Source organism: Labrus mixtus, chromosome 8 (genome assembly GCF_963584025.1).
Source record: "Labrus mixtus chromosome 8, fLabMix1.1, whole genome shotgun sequence".
Lineage (NCBI taxonomy): Eukaryota > Metazoa > Chordata > Actinopteri > Labriformes > Labridae > Labrus > Labrus mixtus.
Genome location: NC_083619.1, coordinates 21,014,159 through 21,036,518, shown reverse-complemented (window position 1 = coordinate 21,036,518; position 22,360 = coordinate 21,014,159). Strand labels below are relative to the sequence as shown.

Here is a 22,360-nt window from a genome sequence, read left to right as displayed (position 1 = left end):
GTTCACAGTAGCTTTAAACAGATCAGACATCAGAACTGTTTCTTGTGGAAGTCATGTCACTTTACATCAAGCTATTGTCTAGTCTAGTATTCATCGACAATTCACTTGCTGTGCCTTCAGAAACAAGGAAAACAAGCTCATACTATTCTCTTAATCTACCGGCCTGTTAACCTAATTGTAAAAAAAAAAATTTGGTGTACAATATATGTAAACACATGTTTTCATCATATTAATTGAGCTTGAGTTGTGAAAGGATTTGGTAACATCCTTATTTTGTTGCTTTTCATGCGTCATGATGCCATTGTCATTTACTATAATCTGAAATATACCTGGATTTTATTCTAGAAACAACAGGCTCTTTGATTCCATGATTTGTAAAACGTATTGATTTAGGAAATAATCTGCAGTTTATTCAATAATTGAAATATTAGTTTCTTGTGAAAACAATACAAGAGTAAAAGTAGAAACAACATCTGAGTGATGAATAGTAACTAAAGGCTTTGTGCCTCAGATTACATGTATCACCCTGTAGCGGTTTCTCTGTGTGCTTGTTGTCTCTCTACTGTTACATTACTTGTCTGCGAGCCAACAACTGCACCCCCTGCAGGTAGAAAGGGAGATAACATGGGGAAACTTCCAGTTAGTGTCTGCGTGCGTGTTGGTGAGAGGGATGGAGGGGGTGAGGGAGGAGTGTAAACTGATCTCTCCAGACACTCTGACCGACTGCTGGGTCCCTGCACCAGACCAAACAAGGAAAAGAGGTCATTGAGATCCCTGGCGAGCTGCCCTGCCTGTGTCTGTCTGTCTGTCATGTTTACCAGCAGCGCATGTCTGTACATTTGTTAAGGTCACGTCTGTCCGTCTGTCTGTTTGTCTGTCTGTCGGTCAGTCTGATTGATTGTCTGATTGTCTGTCTGATCATTTATACAACTGAAAACTATATCAAGGTGACTGTGACCTCTTGATATAGACTCACTTCAACAGTTGTGAATGTCTTTTTTTCATTTGAAGCAGATTTTATACATTTTATTCTTCCAACATAAATCTGAGATGAATTAATTCATCAACAAAACTGAATGGCCAGTTATTTTTACTAATCAAATAATTTTTGTGTTTTTTCAGAAACTATAAAAACTACTTGTGTGTCCAGACTCCTCAAAGGTTTGGATTTCCTTTTTACCAAAATGTAAACTGTGCATTGTTTTGTTTTTCTAAACCTTCCACCTAAAGCTCCAGCAACTTGCACTGTACATCTTTCAGCATGTGAGTGCACGGAATATGTTGACAACTCACCACGAGGACTAAATATAATCTTTAGGACGGTGGTTTCATTTTACAGTTTAAGATGTCACACAACAGGAAGTGTTGTTGATCTTACATTTCATCTTTTACTCATCGCTGAAACTGAGAACAGGAAGCATCATAAATAACTGAATATTTGTATTCCTGTTCGTGATTCTGCGACGCTTTTTATAGCCGAACAGGGCTCGACAAACTGTTTGGGAGGATGGTAACAACATGGTCATTCATTTTCAGTTTTACAGCTTTAAATCAAAGTGCTGCGGACATTTTCGCTGACAACTCATGGTGAAAAAAATAAAGAAACACCCTGAAAAATAAATCCAGAAAGTAAACATTTATACACATCCACATTCAGTTCTGTAACCCAACCACTAATGCACCAAATATGATTAACATCTGTATTATTTTAATTCACGTCTTCATTTAAAAACATGATTTGTTTCTGATGAGGCGGTCAGCTACAGTATGTTGATAATGTACGTTAGCTGAACTGTTTAGACATGTCATAGTTGTAATTGAATGAGTGAGGTTGATCTCATAGTGGATGAAGATTCAGACTTTTATCCCATGTTACTCTTTGACTGTGAAATGTCTGTTTTTAACAACTGTTGTTTAACCCAAGGCCAAAGAATTCATTTCTGCTCATGAACCGAGTCTCAGCAACAGTTTAAATGAACTATGATCATAATAATCTATCATATGATTTTTTACTGTTGTACTGCTATATTGAACAACTGCTACACTTTCATAGATGCAAAGTTTGTTTTACCCTGAATCCTCACTCTGTTGCAGAGCTTCGTCCCGCTACAATCTTGATATGTTATCATCTTGTATCGTCAGTGTGTCTCGGTACTTTTGGCCCAATGGGGAAAAATTAAGTCAAAACTTACGTGAAAGCTAATTGTGGTCTCTGTCAGACGAACGACAATTACATTTTGTCCAACCAATGGTCATACTTTCTCCTCCTCTCCAATCTCTGTTAATCAGTTCCTGCTGTTGTCCGTCTCCTGTCTGGCCGGTTTGATTTCTACCTGTCTGTACGTAATCTCATGATCCCATCACTAATAACCGCCTGCTCCGCCTGAGCTTCTACACCCGCAGGGCAGCCAAGAGAGGACGACACTGCTGCACTTAAATTTGACCTTCTGCTGTCTAGTAGGAGCTGTCTGTTTTTTTTCCTTCCCCGCAGAATCAATATATGGATTGAATTTGACCTATTTGGCACGGCATGCAATGATTCCCATCATTTGGGTTTGTGATGAAAATCTTGATGAATGAGGCAACTCAAGAAGTAGAGCGAGAGAGAGAGAGAGAGCGAGAGAGCGAGAGAGCGAGAGAGCGAGAGAGCGAGAGAGAGAGAGAGAGAGAGAGACAGAAACATGGAGAGAATATAAGTGAATGACTCACAAGTTCCCAGTCGACGTTTCGGAAGAATGGATGGCCCATGATGTCGGCGAAGCCAGTCTGAGGGTGGCAGCCTAGACGCTCCTTTGGATCCTGTGGGAATGAGGGTGAAGTAGGTGAGACACAGCGAGAGATGATGGTGCAAGATACGAGACAAGAAGGCAGACGACAGGGGGGGGACAAAGGTGGAGAAGGCGTGAAAGCAGATCGTTTGTAATATAAGTGAAGAAGAGGAGAGGCTTTTGCTCAGAGGAAAAGTATGAAATATTATGGAAAGGTGAAAAAGTGTGAGAGGGAAAGTGGATGCAAAGACAGCGAGCTATGGCATTCAATTTAAATGTCATTCTCAGGGGCCAGCAGCAGCCCACAGTGTTTCAAATTGATCTGGAGGCGCCTGACCCCTTCTTACCTTGTTGAGGAATCCCTTGAGGACGCTGGCAGCTTTGACTGACAACGAGCGGGGGATCCTGATCTGTTTTTCCAATATTACTGCAGGAGGTGAGAGAAAAAAAAGGGGTGAGAAAAGGGAGTGAGACGGACTGCCTCATGAGGCTAAAATGACAAGGTGATGGTGCTGTACTTATGAGTGCAATGCTGGCAGGTACACTCATGAGAAACAGAAACCTTGCAGTTAAGTGTGAATGGCTTCTGTCTTGAAATACGACTGTGCCTATCGAGTAGAATTCTTCTGAATTAAACACTAATCTGAAAACCATGACTTGTCCTTAAACTCTATTTACATTTAATAAACAGACAAACATGTAGGCATTCACACATGCTGAGCAGCAGATGGTATGTGCCTGGTACTGGGAGACACAGCAATTAGAAAGGTGTCAATACAAAGGTGTTGCATGCTTCCATGCCTCCCTCTGGTTATGAACCTCAGCAGGTGTGTGTGTGTGTGTATGTGTGTGTGTGTGTTTGTTTGTTTATTACCTTGGAAAAGGTAGTCTTCTGTGTTCTGGTCTGGGTTGTCCGAGCTCCCAACAATGTCAAATGGAGACCGGCCTGCCATCATCTCAAACATCAGTACGCCCAACGCCCACCAGTCCACACTGAACCCTGGAGGAACACACACACACACAGACAGCATGATATTAATGCATCATATTTCTGATTTCTAATAACACTGGGAGGCTTTCATAGAAGAAGGAAAAGGTATACTAACAGCAGCAATTCAAACGCATCACATTTAGTTAATCCAAATAAAAGATGGGGACAACAGAGAACAGTATTTCCTTTCTCTTATTCTCTCACATTATTTCTTTGCCCATATACATACACTCATACGACTACACACACTCACAAACACCCATTACTTCCAGAATTAATTCTGTTATTTACATGTATTTCATTATGTTAAATATCCATAACCATTTATAGACACTAAAAAAATAGTAAGACGGCAGGCAAAGTTGAGAAAGAGTTTGTACTAGTTCCTTTAACTGAACCAAATACGTTAAAAACACATTTTGTGGTGAAGTCCACGACCATTGTGGAAGAGTTAAAACAGCAACACAAAAAGTCTGACAGGTCAAATATATATTCAGAGAAAAAAAAAAGCAAGGTGCACATGAACTTTTATAGCAGAGATGTTTTTTTAAAACCCCTCGTTAATTCAAACAACTTCATCCACTCCTTAAAAGCTGCACCACGCATACCAGGGTTTTAGTGTTACTATAGCAACCACTCCCACATCATGCAGTTTTTTTTTTGCATGCCTTCTCCAGATGACAACAAATACTTTTCATTACAGCTCATGATTTTTCTCTGAAAACCATCAGAGTGTCACTGCATCAAAGAAACAAATAATAATCACAGATTATTTTCGTTACATTTGGACGTTTGCAAAGTGCTAATATCACCTGGTTTAGGCAACATGATCTTTTCTTTTTTAAGCTCTTTAATGGAATTGTTCAGGTCATCAAATCTTTGCTGGAATCTTTTATGCTCGCCACCTGTGCCCGGGCAGGTGGTATCTCCTCGGCCATGCTTTGTTTAGAGGCGTGAGCTGATTTTCTTGTCTTTTTGCTGCCTGTCTCGTTTCACGTACGTATACTCTGCCTGACATTCAACCGTCAATGTCTGACATGAACAGCTCTCTATTTTTTTTAATTTAAGAGGTATTTATTTATTAAACTTTCTGGTCTGTGGGCGCCAAACGACTCAGAACGCCATGCTCTTGTCATGTGATCCTTCCTCTTGTCTTTTTTTGTTGTTGATCTAAATCCTTCATGAACGCAGATTGGAAAAGGATACAATAAAGTGTTATAAACAGGAAATCAAATGATCCCTCATCCAATCTTTATCGATTCACCTTCAACAATTACAACTCGTTCCAGAAGATCTTTTGTCAACACAGACACGCTGCATATTTTAGTAAACGACTTAAAGCCTGCAGCATGAAATTAGACGAGCATCTCAACAAAAGAAATAGTTTTTTTTTCAAAAGCCGTGTGAGGAGAAACTAAATGTTTTTAATAATAGATCTCTCAGTGTCTTAGCAACAAGCCATCAGAACCAAAATGAGTCTTTTTCACTCTCAGAACCCTGACACTGAATGTAGAAACATTGAATCCTGGGTGGCTTCTTGTGTGAGTTAAAAAAAAGAGAGCATTATTCATTTTTGTTGTCGTGTTGTAAGTTAAATAAACAATCTCCAATAAACAAGTCAATCATGAAGGAGCAGTATTGAATGTGACTCAAATATTTTTTTCTATATATCAGATTCACTTGTAGCCTAATAAAAAAATAAATTTCCTCTTTAGGCAGTAAAACCAAATGTGTTGTGTTTGTTTCTTGAAGAAAAGAAGAAAATCACCGGTGTTGTTTATAAAATAAGCGATGACTTTGTGCCCCCCTCACCCCCGCCCACCTATTAATCAAAGCTACTTTGATTTGTATCACATTAAAAAGCTAACTCAGGAGATGTAGCACAACCATGCCTGAGAGCAGCATCCCAGATATGACTAAATATAAATATTGTATCATAGCAAATAAAACAATGTCATTTCTGAGGAGTCCTTGTATTGTGTAGTTCTCACCGTAATCCTCTCCTCTCAGTATTTCGGGGGCGATGTAATTTGGGGTACCACAAAAAGTGCTTGTTGTGTCGCCTGGTCTTAAGCCCTCCTGAAAAAGAAAAAGAAAAAAAATCTGTGAGGTCATCACATGAAGCTGTAAACCAACAATAATGCACATTTGCAGCTGTTTTTAAGTGCATAGTGGGATCTCGATATCCTCCATCTTCACTACACACAGTAAGCTACAAACCCTACCTTGCACATGCCGTAGTCTGTAAGCTTGATGTGTCCCTCGGAGTCCAGCAGCACATTGTCCAGCTTCAGATCTCTGTAAATGATTCCCCGCTCATGGAGGTAGTTTAGTGCCAGACTGATTTCTGCTGAGTAGAATCTGAAAGAAAGAAAAAAATTTACTTAAAAAAAAAAAACAAGACTAAAAAAAAAACATAAGGTGACATCAAATGTTTCAATTTGAATAAGACCTGAGAGGAACAGAGAGAAATGTTTACTTCTTCATATTGAGCTGAATGCTCCTAGAACCTGAGGAATCACACATTTAATTGGAAAATGCTTCATTGGAAAGGTGTTATACTGATTATCCGTATGAGGTATACTGTTGAAATAACCTCTTTCAAAATCCTCTTGCCATATTCAGAAAAAACATGGAAATAATTGGTATTCAGTGTGACAGCGAGCATCACTCTACCTGGCGTGTTCTTCTGGGAGTTTTCTTTGCCTCTGCATGTGGAACATGAGATCGCCACCATTCACATATTCGATAACAAAGAACAGTCTGTAAAAAGAAGCAAGTGTTACATTTTCTGAATTTTTAATTTTTCAGCTTTTTCTATCAACTGCTTGTTACTAGTAAAGGAAACACGCCGTTATCCTTCAATAACAACGAGGTGGTCATCTTCCATGAGGTTCATTTTTATGGTACGATTCTTTACACTATGTTTTTGTTATTGTTAAGATGTAATATATATACAGTACACCACTGATCAGACAAAACCAATCAAACATCATTGATGCAAAAAAAGTGAAGTCAAAACAAACTTTGAGATATTTATATTGATTATTGACTAGTTAGCTATAAATATGGCCACTGAGAATGACCAACCTCAAGCTAGTTTTTCGGGGATCAAAGCATGATGGAGACATTGAGCTGTGTACCATGAACAGAGGCTCTCACCTGCTTTCTGTTTGGAAACAGGAGTGGAGGCCGACCAGGAAAGGATGATTAGAGGCCTGCTCAAAAACATGCTTTTCTGTTTGGACCCAGTCGATGTCCTGGAAGAGAAACACACAAGAACACACCCAGACGTAACATCAGAGATCATTCTTCCAAGCTACCCTTGAACTTAGAAAAGCTGAATAAGCATGGTGCTTTATCGACCGTCCTGTACACATAAAGGCTGGGGCCTGTGCGTGGTGACATAGTGCAGAAGAAAAGGGCTGAGCCGGTAGAAGCAGAAGGCGGCCTCCATCGATGGCTCGGTGATAATATGTCTGGACACGGATGCTGCTCACGCTGACAGGGCAGGGACAGAATAACACTTCTCCATTGATCCAGAGTCGCTTGTCAATTTGTCAATCACGCTAAGTGCGTCTAATCAAGGCTAACTACTCCGATCGCCTGTGGCTGTGCTGCTACATCTGTATGTCAGGATCAATTTTTGATGACATGATGGTTCATCTGCACCCTTCTTCAAGAGAATGACGGCTTAAAGAGGTCTGTCAACTTAACTCAAAGTGTTTCAGACGAGATAAACAAGATGTGTGTTCAATAGCACGAGACACGTTCCTTATGCTATATATAACAGCCTCTGTTGACTGCACTAATTATATTAATTATACATGGCAGAGAAAGAAGACTGATGAGTGCACAGTTAACTGACCTCCTCACGTCTCAACAGATGGAGGTGTTGTGTTGTTGGGTCAGCTTAGGAGGCAGCGGATATTTTGGTGAACGCACTGAAATTGTATACAGTATCATGTTGCTTTTGATGGTTTTGATCCCCTGGGTCATTAAGTAAACGCTTTTTTCTACCTGTGGCTCATCTGCTGTTTTAAGAATTATATCCCAGGTGAAAATTTACATTACAACAGTTTTGGAGTTTTTTTTATTAAACATCCTGCTGCTGAAGTCAGACCACAGAGCGGATACAAACAGAGAGAGAGAGAGAGAGAGAGAGAGAGAGAGAGAGAGAGAGAGAGAGAGAGAGAGAGAGAGAGAGAGAGAGCGCAGAGCAGAGCAGAGGAGAAGGTGTGTGTATGTGGGGGAAAAAAGAACTGCAAGCAAGATAAGTAGATTACAGAAGTTTGTGCATAAAGACTAAAAGAGGGTGGAGAAAAAGTACAACAGAAATGTTGAAATAAATAATAAACGACTAGAAAAAAAGTTATGCAAACTGAGTGAGCCGACCTGTAAAGCAATGCTTTAGATAATTAAGAGAGATTATTACAAAGCCTGTCATTAAGTAGCTTTTTGTCTTAAAAGCTTGACAACTCCTGTAGCTGCCATCAGAATCAGTCAGGCCTGCACAGTTTAGGTTCTTAATTTTGAGTTAAATATAACAATGATTTACGTTTAATAAAATAATATTTTTGTTTTATAACATTAATATAATTAAGAATATCTGTCTTAAAGAAGCTTTCTGTTATTTCCATGGTGGAACAATGTTCTGTGCTGCAGTTTGGGGCGGGACATTATTTTGAGTTGCGTTCTTCACTTAGCCACAAGAGGCAGAGCACATGACCGGTTCATCACAGGAGGATGTTGAGAGTGGTTCTGTGTAACTTTCAAAGGTGCCGTTAAGTGAAGTTTCCTTTACCTCCTTCGGTTAATGCTGCCAATGAGGTAAACTGTGTTTTTTGTTTCTATATTATAGCCTAATAAGGCTAATAAGCTCATGTTTTAGATAATATGTTAACAGGCTAATGACTATTCATGATAACATGATTCACATGACAGCTTAACATTGCAATGAATATTTAACAAGCTACATTGTGTGAACATGTATTTGTGTTTGTGATATTTTATTGTTCTCTATGAGAACGCTTTCTTATTTTATGCTTTGTGTATTTTGTTTAGTTCTCACGGCATGATTGATGGCATGAAGATGCTAATAAATGCCTGTAGCTCAAAGAACATCTTGGTTTCGTGATTTCAACTTGAGGGGAGTAACAACTCTTATTGATAAACAATATAAAAGAAAGTCTCATTTTGTTTAGTTTGTATTTATTGATTTAACTGTAGAGGCAGCTCAATGTGCAGCACTGAAGTCCAAACCTTTAGTAGTGCCTTATTGAATCTGCAAAGAGACTACTTTACTGAGCGGGTGTGTGTCTTTCATCACATTTGTCAAGAGCTGCCTTGATCCTCAGGGAAGCTCTGAAGTATTTTATTTATTTTTTTAAATATAACTAAATACATTTCAGGTTTTTTTTCTGCTTGCTTAATGCAATTTGACAAGTGTCCTCATTTAAAACAAAACTGCATTGCGCAGTTGTTTTGCTGACTTTCCTGAAGCGTATCCTTCATTTTGAACCGTTGAGTCATTATGAATCCAAGGTTAAGTGAAGGTTGTATGCCATGTTCGGTCAGTCTTGTTAACAATATGTTAGGATTTGTTTTATATACCTCACCAGTTTTGGTTTCTTTGTAGATGCCTGTAGTATCAAAGAGAGGCAAAAGAGAAACCCTGAGAGAGATTATGAAGGAGAGACGTGAGGCTGCTGTTCCATGTTGGAGCTGTTTTCAAAACCAGCGGTCAGAGTCAGACCGCTAACTGTTTACACAAAAGGCCATTATAACACTTGACTTGGAAACCACTTACCTGCAGCGCCTGTCCACCTACAGCTGTCACAGTGTGAACAATACGACTTTGACGGCATCATTATCGTTTACCTCATCGTCATTGACCAGCTCCTTCTTCACCACCTTCATGGCGTAGATGCGCTCCGTCTTCTTCAGCTGCACCAGAAGCACCTTTGCGTAGCTGCCTCTGCCGATCACCCTCAGAAGATCGAAGTCTGCCAGGCCGAGGCTAGAAGGTGATTTCCCCGTGTCTCTGCTGCTCCCCGCCTTTGGAACAGATAACACACACAGAGTGAGGGACATATCGACAAGAACCTCGTGCGAATACTGTGGAAGTCATGAAGTCATTTCTGGAACGATCTGTCCTGTAACACCAACATTTCCAGATTTGCTTTCTGATTTCCTTTGGGTAACAAATATCAATATATATAAATAAATCCTTCCACGACCATTTAAAAAATATATAAATCTATAGAAAATGTCCCCGTCGTGGGATTTCTGAAGGATATTTTATCTTTTAAAGATTAGTTAGAGCTATATTACTTCTTCTTGATAAAACTGATGAACACTTTCCTCGCCTACCTTCCTCTTTCCTTTCCTATAATCTCTTCTGCAGTGAACCTTTTCCACTACCTATCCATCTAACCTCTCATCCCCTGAGACAGACATGGACCCAAAGATAAGATCATTCTGCTCTTCCCCTTTTATCTGAGTCTATCTGTGTCCAACTCCATCCATTTCATTCCCATCTTCAGCCCTCTTGCTCCGGTCCAACAACTCCCCCACCATTCCTCCACTCCCCAAACTACATCCCTGGCCATTAATCAGCCTCTGGTGTTAAGAGCTGTGATAAAAGGTTACTTTATTAGCTCCACCAAAGGAAATCAATACTCGCACAGCGCTGCTCGGGTGCCTACGTCTGCATGTGCTCTATATCACACATGCACAGCAGGTGGATGAAGAAGGAAAAGAATCACCCAAACGTTTCAAATGGCAAAATAGTCCTACTTCCAATTACAGGTGATATTATACTCCTCACTTGTTCTCAAACTCCCCTGATGTCACTCTCTTACTATACATAGACACACACGCGTCTATCTGGACAATAATGACAGGTTGACAGACTATGAGTCACACATCAACAGCTTAAAAAAAAAAGATTCCTCTCTCACCTCTTTCTCTACTCCGTCGAAAGGCAAGCTTTCTCTGGGGTCTTTATGTGGGCCTGAGAGAGTGAGGAGAAAGTGACAGACAGACAGAAGGAGAGGGGGAGGCAGGAGACGGGAGAAATAAATAGGAGAGAAGAGGGAGAAAAAGGAGGTGAGAGACGAGTCACACGCTTTGTTCACAGCCTCGCAGAGTCTGGAGTAATTTTCTCCTGCCTAGTTACAAAAGAAAACACCTTTCTTTTTCATACACCGTTTTAATGAAATGTACAGAAATAGATGTCATTTATTTTGTACGTCCATGCAGATAAGACACATGTCTTCTCATATCATCGATGATGAATTATTTTAAATCATTCATTGACTTCATAAGAGGCTTAAACAAAGATGTCTGCATGTGTCCAGGTTCCTTGTGATTACTTTTTATGAAAGAAGTTTCAACAGCTTCAGTAACAATAGCATCAACAATCCTAAGCTCTTTCATTCCAGTCAGCCTCCAGACCACCTGACTGGTCTTAAGTCTGGTGCTGTATGTAAACTCAGAATGCAGCTTTTAGTCTGGGTGGCCTCTGCTGCTCCCACAACAACAAGGCCTGAATGCTGAGTGTATTCATGCGTTCTTAAAGGACAAAGACTGATGATCATTTTGTTTCTCTTAGAGTCAATAAACCCCAAGAAAACCTGAAACCTACTATGAACTACAAACACCTTTTCAGTGTGTTTCCCCAAGTCTGATATAACTATTGTTACACTGAGCTCCACTGCTGGATGCATTACAGACAGGGCAGTGAGCTCATCTTTTTGCATGTGAATATGTTTCATTTCTTATGATGAACATTTATTGAGTGTTGATCCCACAAACACCCTGCTGCTGCAAATCCTCATCTTGCATCGAATCGAAAAGGGAAGCTATTCCCAAACTTTAGTCCTTTTTTTTTTTTTTTTTTAACCATTCCTCCCCTGGCATTGATTATTATTTGACCTGCTCCTCAAGGTTGATCTCTGGAATGATGGTATAGTTTATGTATCAATCTATATAACAATACAAATTTCACAGGTTGAGATTATTTGCCAAATTTTGGGCCGAGTCTCCAGCTCGGTAGTAAACGATACCTAGCTACACCTAGCTTCTATTCTGATATCTGTTGTTTAGCCACAGCTACCCCCCTGCACAATGCCAGGGTCACTTAAAAGAACGCTGTGACTTGAGAGTCGAGTCGTCCACTCTCTGGGAAAGTCGGAGTAATGGGAGAAACACAAACGCACTGCTGGTTTTGGTTCTTTCATGGGATTTGTTTACTTTATCAATAAAAAATGTATTAGTAGCTGATTTCAGAATAGTGGTCAGAAACTGAACGCAAAGAGCCGATAGACATGCAAGTCTTTATGTCAATGATATAAGATTTAAAAGTGGGATTTAAGATGAGAAAATATTCTTGCCAGCCTCAATAAAAGTTTCGAAAAGTAATAGATTAGAAAAGCCTGTCATTTGATTGGTTGAGTTTTCCTATTTATGTGCTTTTTAACAAATACAATTGTTTTGTGTGTGTGTGTTACCTGGCTGTTCAGTTTGGTCTAATGGACTTGATGGTGGGCCGGGCATCATTGGTTCCTGGACAACAACATCCGTCATTAAGTATAATCAGCACAGACACAGGACACTGACATAAAGTGTGTGAGTCATGGACAGCAGTGATCACACCATCAAGTTAACCGCCACAGTCCTCACCTGAATCATCGGTCGGCCACACTCCATTGTGACCAATTTATGGCACTTCTTGTGCACCAGAAGTTTGCAGTTGATGCATTTGTAGCCTTGTCTGCCCAGTCCCCAGATTCGGTCTGCACAGATGGCACAGTGGGCTCTCTGAAAAGAAAATCGTCATCACAAACAGAGCGCACATTATATTACTGGACATGCTGCAGAGGCTGTGATGGCTTATAAAACGTGTAGCCCAGCTGGTCCAGGATCAGTTCTACTGAAGCCATTGTTCTGTGTCACCTCCATCTTTTTCACTCCATCAATCAATACAGAGACAAATGAATGAGGGTGGGAGAATGCCTCACTCTCCTTTAAATACAGAAACTAAGCTTAGAAATTTACAGCCGACATCTCCACCATCCAAACAAATGATCATTTATAATATGTGAAAAACATCACATTTAACACATAGTTCATGAAACAACAGCCTTAGAACCCGTGGTCACCAAGGGTTTTTTTCTGGGCAGAAAAGCGCTGGCTGTGCGCTCGGGAGTGTTTGCATGAAGCGTTTGTGCGCTGACAAGAAAAACGCTGCACATTCGTCCTGTCTCTATGACAACTGTCTGTTGACAATGGCGGCTGTATGACGTCACTGCTCCGTTGCTTATTACTGTATGTTTTTTATTTTAGATTTTTTATTTCTCGATCAGACAGGGGGCAAAGAGGATGAGGGTACAAGACCCGATCCGTAGGCAGCAAAACTACAGGGGATATCATACATTTGGGAAGAGAGCCAGTGACGTCAACAGTGCCTTTCTGAAAAGTTGAAAGATTTTAATCTTGAGCGCTCGGAGCAGCCCACAAAAAAGGCGAAGCGCTCGGAAACAAATGCTGGGCTCTGCGCTGCGAACGCTCGCTCCTCATTGAAAACAAATGAAAAGAAGACACTGGCACTCAGAATAAACCCTAGGTGGACAGCGGGCCTTACAGTGCAGAACTCAGTGTCATGTCTTACCCTGTTGAAGCGCTTGGCCTGAAAGGCGTGACCACTGGCATAGTAAAGTTTCCTCCAGCGCCGGGCTCCACGCCGGTATATAGACTCTGTAAGAAGAAGTGAAAGGAGGGCTGAGTCGAGCTTGACCTGTGAGTATGTGTTTGTACATTAGAGTGAATATGAAAAATGTAAAACCTGATTTCTAATTACACCCCGATTATGAACAACCATTGCCTCCTTTACAAGGAAATTATTTTATTATCTAATTTAACACATTTGAATGTCATGATAGTATTTATTTCCATATCTGTCTGACTGTAAAATGTCTTCACACAAACTTCAGGCATTCAATTATTATTGAATCAAATATTAACCTAAATTATATTTTTCATTTCCAATTTTATACTGGAGGTCCGATTGGCTTTTAAAGCTCATTTAGAGGCATCAGTAGAAATGTCATTCTGTTTTATAACCAGGTGAAAACTCCTCAGAGTAAGTGAAAGTGCCAAAATTCCAAATGTAAATATATTACATCCGTCTGCAGCTAAAAATGTAGATAACACTAAAAAGGATAAAATGTTTGACTCACTGTCTTCTCCCGGACAGGGCATGCCAGCTTTCTCTGGAATATTTGGGAACACTGAGAAGGAAAAGAGAACATTAGATTCAAAGTTAGACTTTAAGTAGGGATTGGAGTAAAAAAACGTCTGAGGGAGTCGACACGCTTCTGACATTCCCATCACGATAACAGTTAAGACAACCTGTAGCACACCTCGCTAGTTCATCTTGAAATACACTCATGTTGTTTTTGTGATGCACACGCACAAACAGCATGTCAGAGTGTTTGTATCGTACAGTAATGACGGAAATGACACAGGCTTGAAGAAGCAGGTGAAGATTATTTGTGTGTAAGAGAGAGAGAAAGAGAAACAGAGATGAATCGAGCCAGACTGGGGGCAGTGTGTGAGTCAGAGGCCAGGCGTGGGCTTCAACCAACAAGCTCGTTAACGAGCAGACCTGACGATCCCCCCTGCAGTACGGTCACATCCTCTTCTCCATCCCCTCCCCCATCCACCTCCTCCGTTCATCATCTGCCGTCACTCTGGCATCAACTGTACTCTTGACCCCTCACCTCTGATTTGATTAAAACTTTACATTAACCACACAGCAGACCCTGTTACCCTCAGGTAACATGCGTATACACACAGAGCCTGTCAATCAAATGTTGCATATCACTCCAAATACACAAACCCACTAACCCTACACTACTGAAGCCAGAGTACAAAGTTAACAGGCTAAGTTCATAACCAGCGTCATAAAAGCTACTCAACTTTATTGACATGGCTTAATTAATTTACCCATTTGTTATTATCAAGTGTTTGTGTATGATCTTTTTTACTGTTTTATATCAATTTAATATGTCTGAGGCTGTTTCTAACAACGTGATATTAAATATATTTATCTCTGTCATTTTTAAAGTCCACTCTCGATCTGCCATCTCCTCAAATGTTCACCCAACAAAAGTATTCAGTCGGTTACACTGTGCACAATAATACATATAACATCACTTTTACCTAATTAGCATCAAAGACTAATTCAATATACCTACAGGCAGTGAACTACAAAAAACTAAAGTTTTGTTTAATCACAAACTGTAAGGATGATATTCAACTTTGGAACTGCTCTTCAGTTGAATTCTGTACCTTCATGAATAATGCTGCCAATCTGATGAATTAATAATGCCTCTCTAAAAAGATCAACAGACAGCTGACTGGACCCTGGTGTGAACCGCAGACTTACTTAATGTGATATAAAACATGAAACTCTTTATGTTAAATACTGTGTGAGAGAAAAGCAGTTAGACCCACCATGGATGATCAGCTCGGAGTCTTTGTTGAGCTCGTAGAGGCGCAGAGCTTCTTCCAGCTCGAGCTGAGACGACACTGTGCAGGGGTCACCTAACAACAGATGAGACACGAGATGTCAACCACCACAATTCATTTCTGACAATCAACCATTACCACAGCTTTTACATTTTAATTCAGAATAAAACAACAAGACACGCTGAAACAGAGCAGGAACAATTAAGTCTCCTATATGATCTATAATTATATCTATATAATCTAGCTCAAAAAGCAAAGGTTTGTGTGTGCTAAAGCAGAGCGATTGAACCGTAGTAAAGGAACTGTCACATCGTTTGATTGTTAGAATAACATATAGCAGTCAATGTTGCCATTTCAAATCACATCATTAGTTGTTTATTTGTACAGATGTACACATTTGTACAGTGATGAATCTCAGTCAATCCCTTAAATACCACTCAGATGCAGGTCTCATTATTTCCTTATCATTAACAGGGTACAGTGTGCATTGACCCAGATGCTATTGGTTCTTTTCTCAGTTCTCTAAGTGACTAATGACAACTACAAGAAGCTGCTTTATAAATAATCTGTCGAGAGAAACTGTAACATGCATACATGTCTGTAAGTGATGGATGACGATGGAACTTAAAAATAGGCATATAAGCGGTATAACTGTGACACAATCATGTCAAAGGGAACTTGCTGCCACGGCATCGTCTGCTTTTATAATTAGGTCAAGGTTTGGACTTTAGGACGGGATAGTTCATTCAGAGAAATACAAGCTGACATCTGGATATTCTTAAACAATATAAAGACAATAATAATAACAATAATGATAATTTTATTTGCTTTTTATATTCTGTTTTTTTTTATGCATTGTAACTTGTAATATAACCACTGCAGTCAACGTTTTTTGGGGCTTAACAGCACATGAACTGCAGAATATGTTTTATCTCAAACGCACTCGGCTCCATCATAAAAGACGATATATGAGTTAGCCAATCACAACTCACATTAAATGAGGAAGTATTAGATATATTTAAATGGTAACGACATGGATGATTTAATTCTACAATTCATTTAGCAGACGCTTTTATCCAAAGCGACGAACATCAGAGAGTAAGTACAACAGAAGCAAGGATCTAGAGAGGAGGAAACGTCACTGAGTGCAAACAAACTGCTTTAAATCTGATTGAACACACAGGTGCTACATTCTGTTAGCTTGGTCTGATACATGGAGTTATTTACCATCCTCATAACATTGCAGACTGTTATGTAGTTGTAGTGTGGTTTATATCTTTCAAAAATGTATAGCTATTAAAGGTGGTGTTTACGATTAATACAGGAAGTCTTAATGCTGAATCCTTCAAACATTTTTTTTATATGCATCCTTTTTGCTCTTTTGTTCCAATAACCCAATTTTTTTCTCATTTAGGATACATTTTAATAATTAAAGTTTACCTGTTAAGGTGCACAACAATTAATAAAATTTAAAAAATGCAGATTAAGCTTATAGTGACATAACTTTGAAATATCACAGAGATCAGATACAGTGAGCACACTTACTTTTTATAATTTTCAATTGTAAAGCAGATTGCAGAAACACAAAAGCTGTTGGTGGTGTTTGGAAACTTCAACCCAGGGTTATAAAGTATTAATTAATAACATGTATGTGGTCTAATTAAAGAGATAATGACGGGGGTTCATATAGCAGAGCTGTGTGGTTTCTATGGATGGGGCAGTAGGTGAGACAGCTCCCACTGAACAGAGTACTTCATTAAGACCATCAAGCAGTTTTTCTTCCTCAGACAGGCTAATGACTCCACTGATTGTCTGTGTGTGGCCACCAGTGGGAGCTGAACTGAGGCTAATGAGTTTGGGCAGACTGACCTTATCCTGGGCAGAGCAATGTGACGGCTCCATCTTTCCTATGACACAGTGACTCCTGCCTGACTAACTGACTGCCAAGAAGGAATTGAGCTGTGTTCATAGCAACACATGGCACCATCAAATGCCAAATCACTAGTCTGATCTTTTTTGATGATGCCACATGTAATCATGGCTGTATTTTCATGTGAGGTGAACGTTTTAGATCTTGAAGCACAGAACAAAAGAAAGCAGTAGAGGGTGCAGAGGTTGAGTATCGCCGGGATGTACCTTCCTCGTCGATCCACTTCATGGTGAAGAGCTGGTCGTTGTCCATGGAGCACATGTCCTTCACCTCCCCGTACAGACCCTCGTATGAGATGGACGGCTCAAAATGAGTGATCATGATGTCCCTGTGAAGAAGAAATATAAGACGTACTTAATTACACTTTAATGATTAGTCTTCAGCAATTGAATATAAGGAATCTGTATGCCCGTTAATACTTAATTTGGGAAACACATTTGGCTAGGATATGACTAACTTCCCCTTATTCTTAGTCAATGTTAAAGGTTAAAGTTTGTGTAGTGCACCCAAAACATTTGTTCAGGCACAACCCTCACAGACTCAGATTTTGATAATGAAAGCGATCCTTCTCATTGTATTTCCTTGCAACAAAAAAAAAGACTCCAAATGGGAAGAGATGATTCTTTAATTACACTGCATACAGTATCTGCAGAAATCCAAAGCAGAGGTATGAGATTAATATATATATAGAGAGAGAATGTCAATTGTTATAAAAAGGCAATATATGCAAAAGAATATAAAATCTATTCTGTCTATTAGTAAAAAAAAAACCCAAATTGCAGAAGTGGTGATCAATAACTTTAAAGTGTATTCAGTTTTGTTATGATAATCCAATATTTTGAAGTTCCTTGTAACCAACTCTGCCACTTCATCAATTGACAGAAAAACAATACCTTCACCTGAAATCTGATCGGGTACCATAAATAGAAATACAAAGGTTCAGCACAAAATATCATCAAAACTACACTGCTACTATAATTATTGAGTTACTTTCTGCAGCATTTTAACTGCTCTACATTAAAAGAACACAAACATACAGAAATTAAATTGTTAAAATGGCTGCAGCTGTCAATTTTTCATTATCAAATAACCCAAAAATTGTCGGAAAACAGTAAAAGATGCACATCTGAACTCCCCTGACCACTGGATGAAATAAAAAATAAAAACCTAAAAGAGATAGTGAAAGCACTAAATCATAATATTTCAGTTCATATAAGTTCAGTTGTAGCCTAAAAATAAAGGGCATTTCCTTTTTGACAACTGACTGATTAATGCACTGATTTTTTCAACACTAATTATTATCTTTTGACATGAAGAGAAAACTCTCCCCTGCACTTTTCATTGCACCAAACAGACAAACTCAGTCACACTTTTGATTGGGAGAGAAAGAGGGAAGGGACGCCCCGTCTTTTTGCAAACTGTGCCACTGTGTGTGAGTCACAGTCTCTCAGTCTGTCACATTAGTGTGTGTATTCATCCATACAGCATGATTGTGGGTGTGAGTAAGAAAAGAGCAAACAAAAAAAAGAGAGTGAAAAAGACTGCAGAAGGAGAGAGCCGCACAGTGAAGCAGAATGAATCACAGGCGATGGCAGTTGTAGTTGTGTTGTGACCGCTGTGGTTAAGGATCACTGTCCACCACTGCACTCCATCAATTCCTTGAAAGCAGAAAAAAAAACACTTGGCTTACTGCTTTTAATCAACAATTCCATCACTCTCTACTGGCTCCTCTGTTCACACAAACATCATGGTGAGACAGGTGATAAGGAGCCTAGTGGTGGGTGACCAAGAGCATCTTCCCCCCTGTGGCTGGGATCATCTGCCCCTCGTTGTTTCGTGGCGGCGTTAAAGGATTGATGTCGCCTGCTCTCCGCCTTTTGGCCAGCCTGTGCTGTGTTTTACAACCCAACAAAGGGGGATGGAGATGGTGCACACATTAGCTTTTTACAGGTCTGCAGGGAACAGGCTCCTGAGCTCATGTGTGGAATCAGCTGAGATAGAATGTGCAAAACAAGGGGATAAGCACGGTAAAGAGGGGAGTAAAAAAAAGAAGGTAAATAGGGGACAATGTGTTAAATACGTCCCACAAGCCAGGGAGTGACCCTCAAGCATGAGAAAGTCGCTCCCTTTACAGCCGTTGTCAAAGACGGACCCAGTTTTTTCATCGACTTGAGAGCTTTACAGCAGGATGATAAAATCCCAACACATGGAGTTAAAATGGTTCGCCCTCTCAAGGACATCTACTGTAGAAGTCCAAGGACAGCAAATAGTGTGTAAGGTCACTGAAAGAAAAAAAGACAGCACTATAATGTTGTGCTGTGCTGGTGACATTTATAGGCCTGCACGATAAGAGAAAAATATGCAATGTGTGATAATATCATTCAACAGCACTATAATGATGAGAAACGTGATAAACACACTAATATTATGAAGTTCATATTAGCTATACTAACCAACAGTTGTACGTTTGTCTGCTGCTCTCACAAATGCTCTTGCAAGATCTCCCTCATGAATCTAAACCAATAAAAAAAGGTAATTGTTTTCGCTACTGAATTAACACTAATTCATCTGAGGATAGCTGACAGCTAGCTTGCGCTTCATCTGACTGTATCAAAGCGGTGTGACATCATGGTCGTTAAACCACAGCCTCCATCCAATAGTTAAAATGTACGCATGCTGATTATGAAAGCATTGTTTGTCTACGAAAAATATTGTTTATTTGCAGCAACAAGTCAGACTTTACTTTATGTGTTTGTTTGTTTTTTGGCGTTTTTTGCATTTCACATATTTGTAAAGCATCTACAAAGTACGGCTCTTGAAACTTACATAAGGCAAGAACTAAAATGTCGTCTGAATAGTAGAAATCAATTTGAATAAAGCTTTGTGATTAAGCAGTAAGTGACGTACAGCTCAGACTGACACTGACGCCGTCGCCTCCACCTCCTCCACCATCCTGCTGGTGTTAATCATTGCCTGTGAGGAGGTGGAGGAAGAGACTGTATTCTCCTACAGTCTGATCCAGGACAAGTATGGCAGCTCTACTTCCTCCTACAGCACTGATAACATCAGAAGATAAAGAGTGCATAAACACGTAAATGTGAAACTAAAAGGATCCCACAGCGTGACTTCAGACCATGTAGGCAGCATATTACTGCCCAGCAGGTGACTTTAACTGTGTCACATGCAACAGGACCTGAGCTGTGGGTGATCATTAAACACTGCGAGTCTACACTGTAGTTAAAGTTTAGCCATGTCTCAGTAGCCTCACACTGCATCCTCTGTGACACAGATACAAGCTCCGCTAACGGCTACAGCAGTAGCAGTAACACGGCAGAGACTTGAAAGCGATACAAATACATTATGTGCGGTATTTAAAAAAAAGAACATTTTCACACATTTTGTTTATTTACATGAATAAAAAATTGAGATGTGAATGGCTGTTTGTCTCTATTCGTCGACCCTGTGACAGGCTGTTGACCTGTCTGACCTCGGTGTAGCCCACCCGTTGCCCAATGACAGCTGGGATTGGCTCCAGCCCCCTGTGACCCCGAACAGGATATGAGGTAAACATACTGGATGGATGTCTTTGAGTATGGCACAACAAAAGAGTGCAATGTAAAGCTGTCATCATGATGATACAATGATGTCTTGTGATTTGGCTCCATGTAAACAAACATGATTTATGACTCATTTCAAAAGGTGTCACCTTTCAATGTGTCCTCTAAATAGTTAATGTAGACTAGCAGCCTTAACAATCAACAATTCCTTCTGGTTATAGTATCTATAAAGGGATCATTTTTAAGAGAAATAATAGGATAGTTGTTTTTGTTTGACAAAAACTGAACTTTACTGAAGCTAAATAACTGCTCAACAACCAACAAGGCTGATTAAGTGACCACGTGATGACTTCTGTGCTGCTTCTTTGGTCTAAAAAATACACCATGCATTGCACTACTGTATTTTTAAACAATGTAAGATGCAACATAACATTGCATTCAATGAAAAGGAATCATAAATTCTATTCAAAAGGAAGAGACAAAGAAAGGCGAGCTGAGTGGATTCCTCGGGGTGATTAAGGCAGAAGGATTCTGCAGCGAGCGGCTGGGAGCACGTCATCGCCGAGTAGCTGGGAGGAAGTGGCATTCCACACAGACCTGGCATTCCTCTGCTCTCCTCCGTCCTTCAGTACAGCTAAATTAAAGAGGGAGGAGAAGGAGGAGGCAGGGAGTGCTGGCCTGTGCCCCTGGCGTATGAACTGTTGTAAGGAGAAGCTCAGCAGCCCCATCTGCCCAGCATGAAGCCATTCGTCACTGGTGAGCGCTCAAGCACAGAAAAGGGCCTGAGTGCCTCTCTGGGCTTCCATGAGCACCAAGGACCATCCATCTCCCTGTCAGCAGTGGCCATGCAGCGGTGTTCCCACTGAAACACCTTCGCACAACCTGGACGAACACTCTGCGATATCAAAGAGTCTCATGCAAGCACAAATATAAAAGATATCCACAAGCTAGTTGAAGTTACCAAAACAGCCACACCTGATTCTCGCAAAAAGAAAAAATAAATCTGCACCGTCCCACTCCACCTCCACTGGGGGTCAGGGTGACTGAGGCACAGACTGCGGGATGCTGTGGTCTCCAGGCAACACGGCCCACCTGTGGTGCAAAACAAGAGGGAGTCTGGCTTCACGCAGTACCGCAGCACCAACCAAACACTTAAGCTGAGACGGAGACAAGGTCGCTTATATTGGCAGACATGTGTGTTCTAACACCTGTGCTGTTTTACACACAATGTGCAGGTCGTGTAGACGCTACAACAAATCTTCACATGTCTGCAGATGCTGAGATTCTGTGATACTCAAACTCGTTAGCTACAATCATGGGGAAAGAGTGGACGGGTGGGTGAGGGGTTTGTTTGACTTTGTGGTTCAGTGCTTGAGGGGCTTTTAAAGGAAAAGTAAATGGCAAGACAAGTACCGCTTCCCGTATTTTGAACAAAGCAAAGCCTTGAAGCCCTGATGCAGATGGCAGAGTCTTTGAATGCAGGAGCAGCTCCCCTCAAAAGAGTAAAATAATTGAACTGCTCCGTCGAGCCGGTGTAATCTCAGTTTCCTGCCAAACAACATGCCTTATACAGGAATCC

The 22,360-nt window shown here is 40.3% G+C and overlaps 1 protein-coding gene across 1 annotated transcript in view; it reads right to left on the bottom strand.

The window, feature by feature from the left end:
* prkci (protein kinase C, iota) overlaps positions 1-22,360 on the bottom strand; it is a 28,973-nt gene that overhangs the window by 2,744 nt on the left and 3,869 nt on the right. The window contains exons 2-16 of the mRNA XM_061045068.1: positions 17,431-17,552; positions 15,280-15,369; positions 14,001-14,051; positions 13,433-13,518; positions 12,445-12,582; positions 12,273-12,327; positions 10,722-10,774; positions 9,640-9,816; positions 6,922-7,019; positions 6,436-6,522; positions 5,985-6,120; positions 5,751-5,838; positions 3,643-3,768; positions 3,116-3,195; positions 2,710-2,799 (exon numbers count right to left, since the gene is read on the bottom strand). Coding sequence (XP_060901051.1) covers positions 2,710-2,799; positions 3,116-3,195; positions 3,643-3,768; positions 5,751-5,838; positions 5,985-6,120; positions 6,436-6,522; positions 6,922-7,019; positions 9,640-9,816; positions 10,722-10,774; positions 12,273-12,327; positions 12,445-12,582; positions 13,433-13,518; positions 14,001-14,051; positions 15,280-15,369; positions 17,431-17,552 — 1,477 coding nt within the window. The remainder of the gene's footprint in view (positions 1-2,709; positions 2,800-3,115; positions 3,196-3,642; positions 3,769-5,750; positions 5,839-5,984; positions 6,121-6,435; positions 6,523-6,921; positions 7,020-9,639; positions 9,817-10,721; positions 10,775-12,272; positions 12,328-12,444; positions 12,583-13,432; positions 13,519-14,000; positions 14,052-15,279; positions 15,370-17,430; positions 17,553-22,360) is intronic.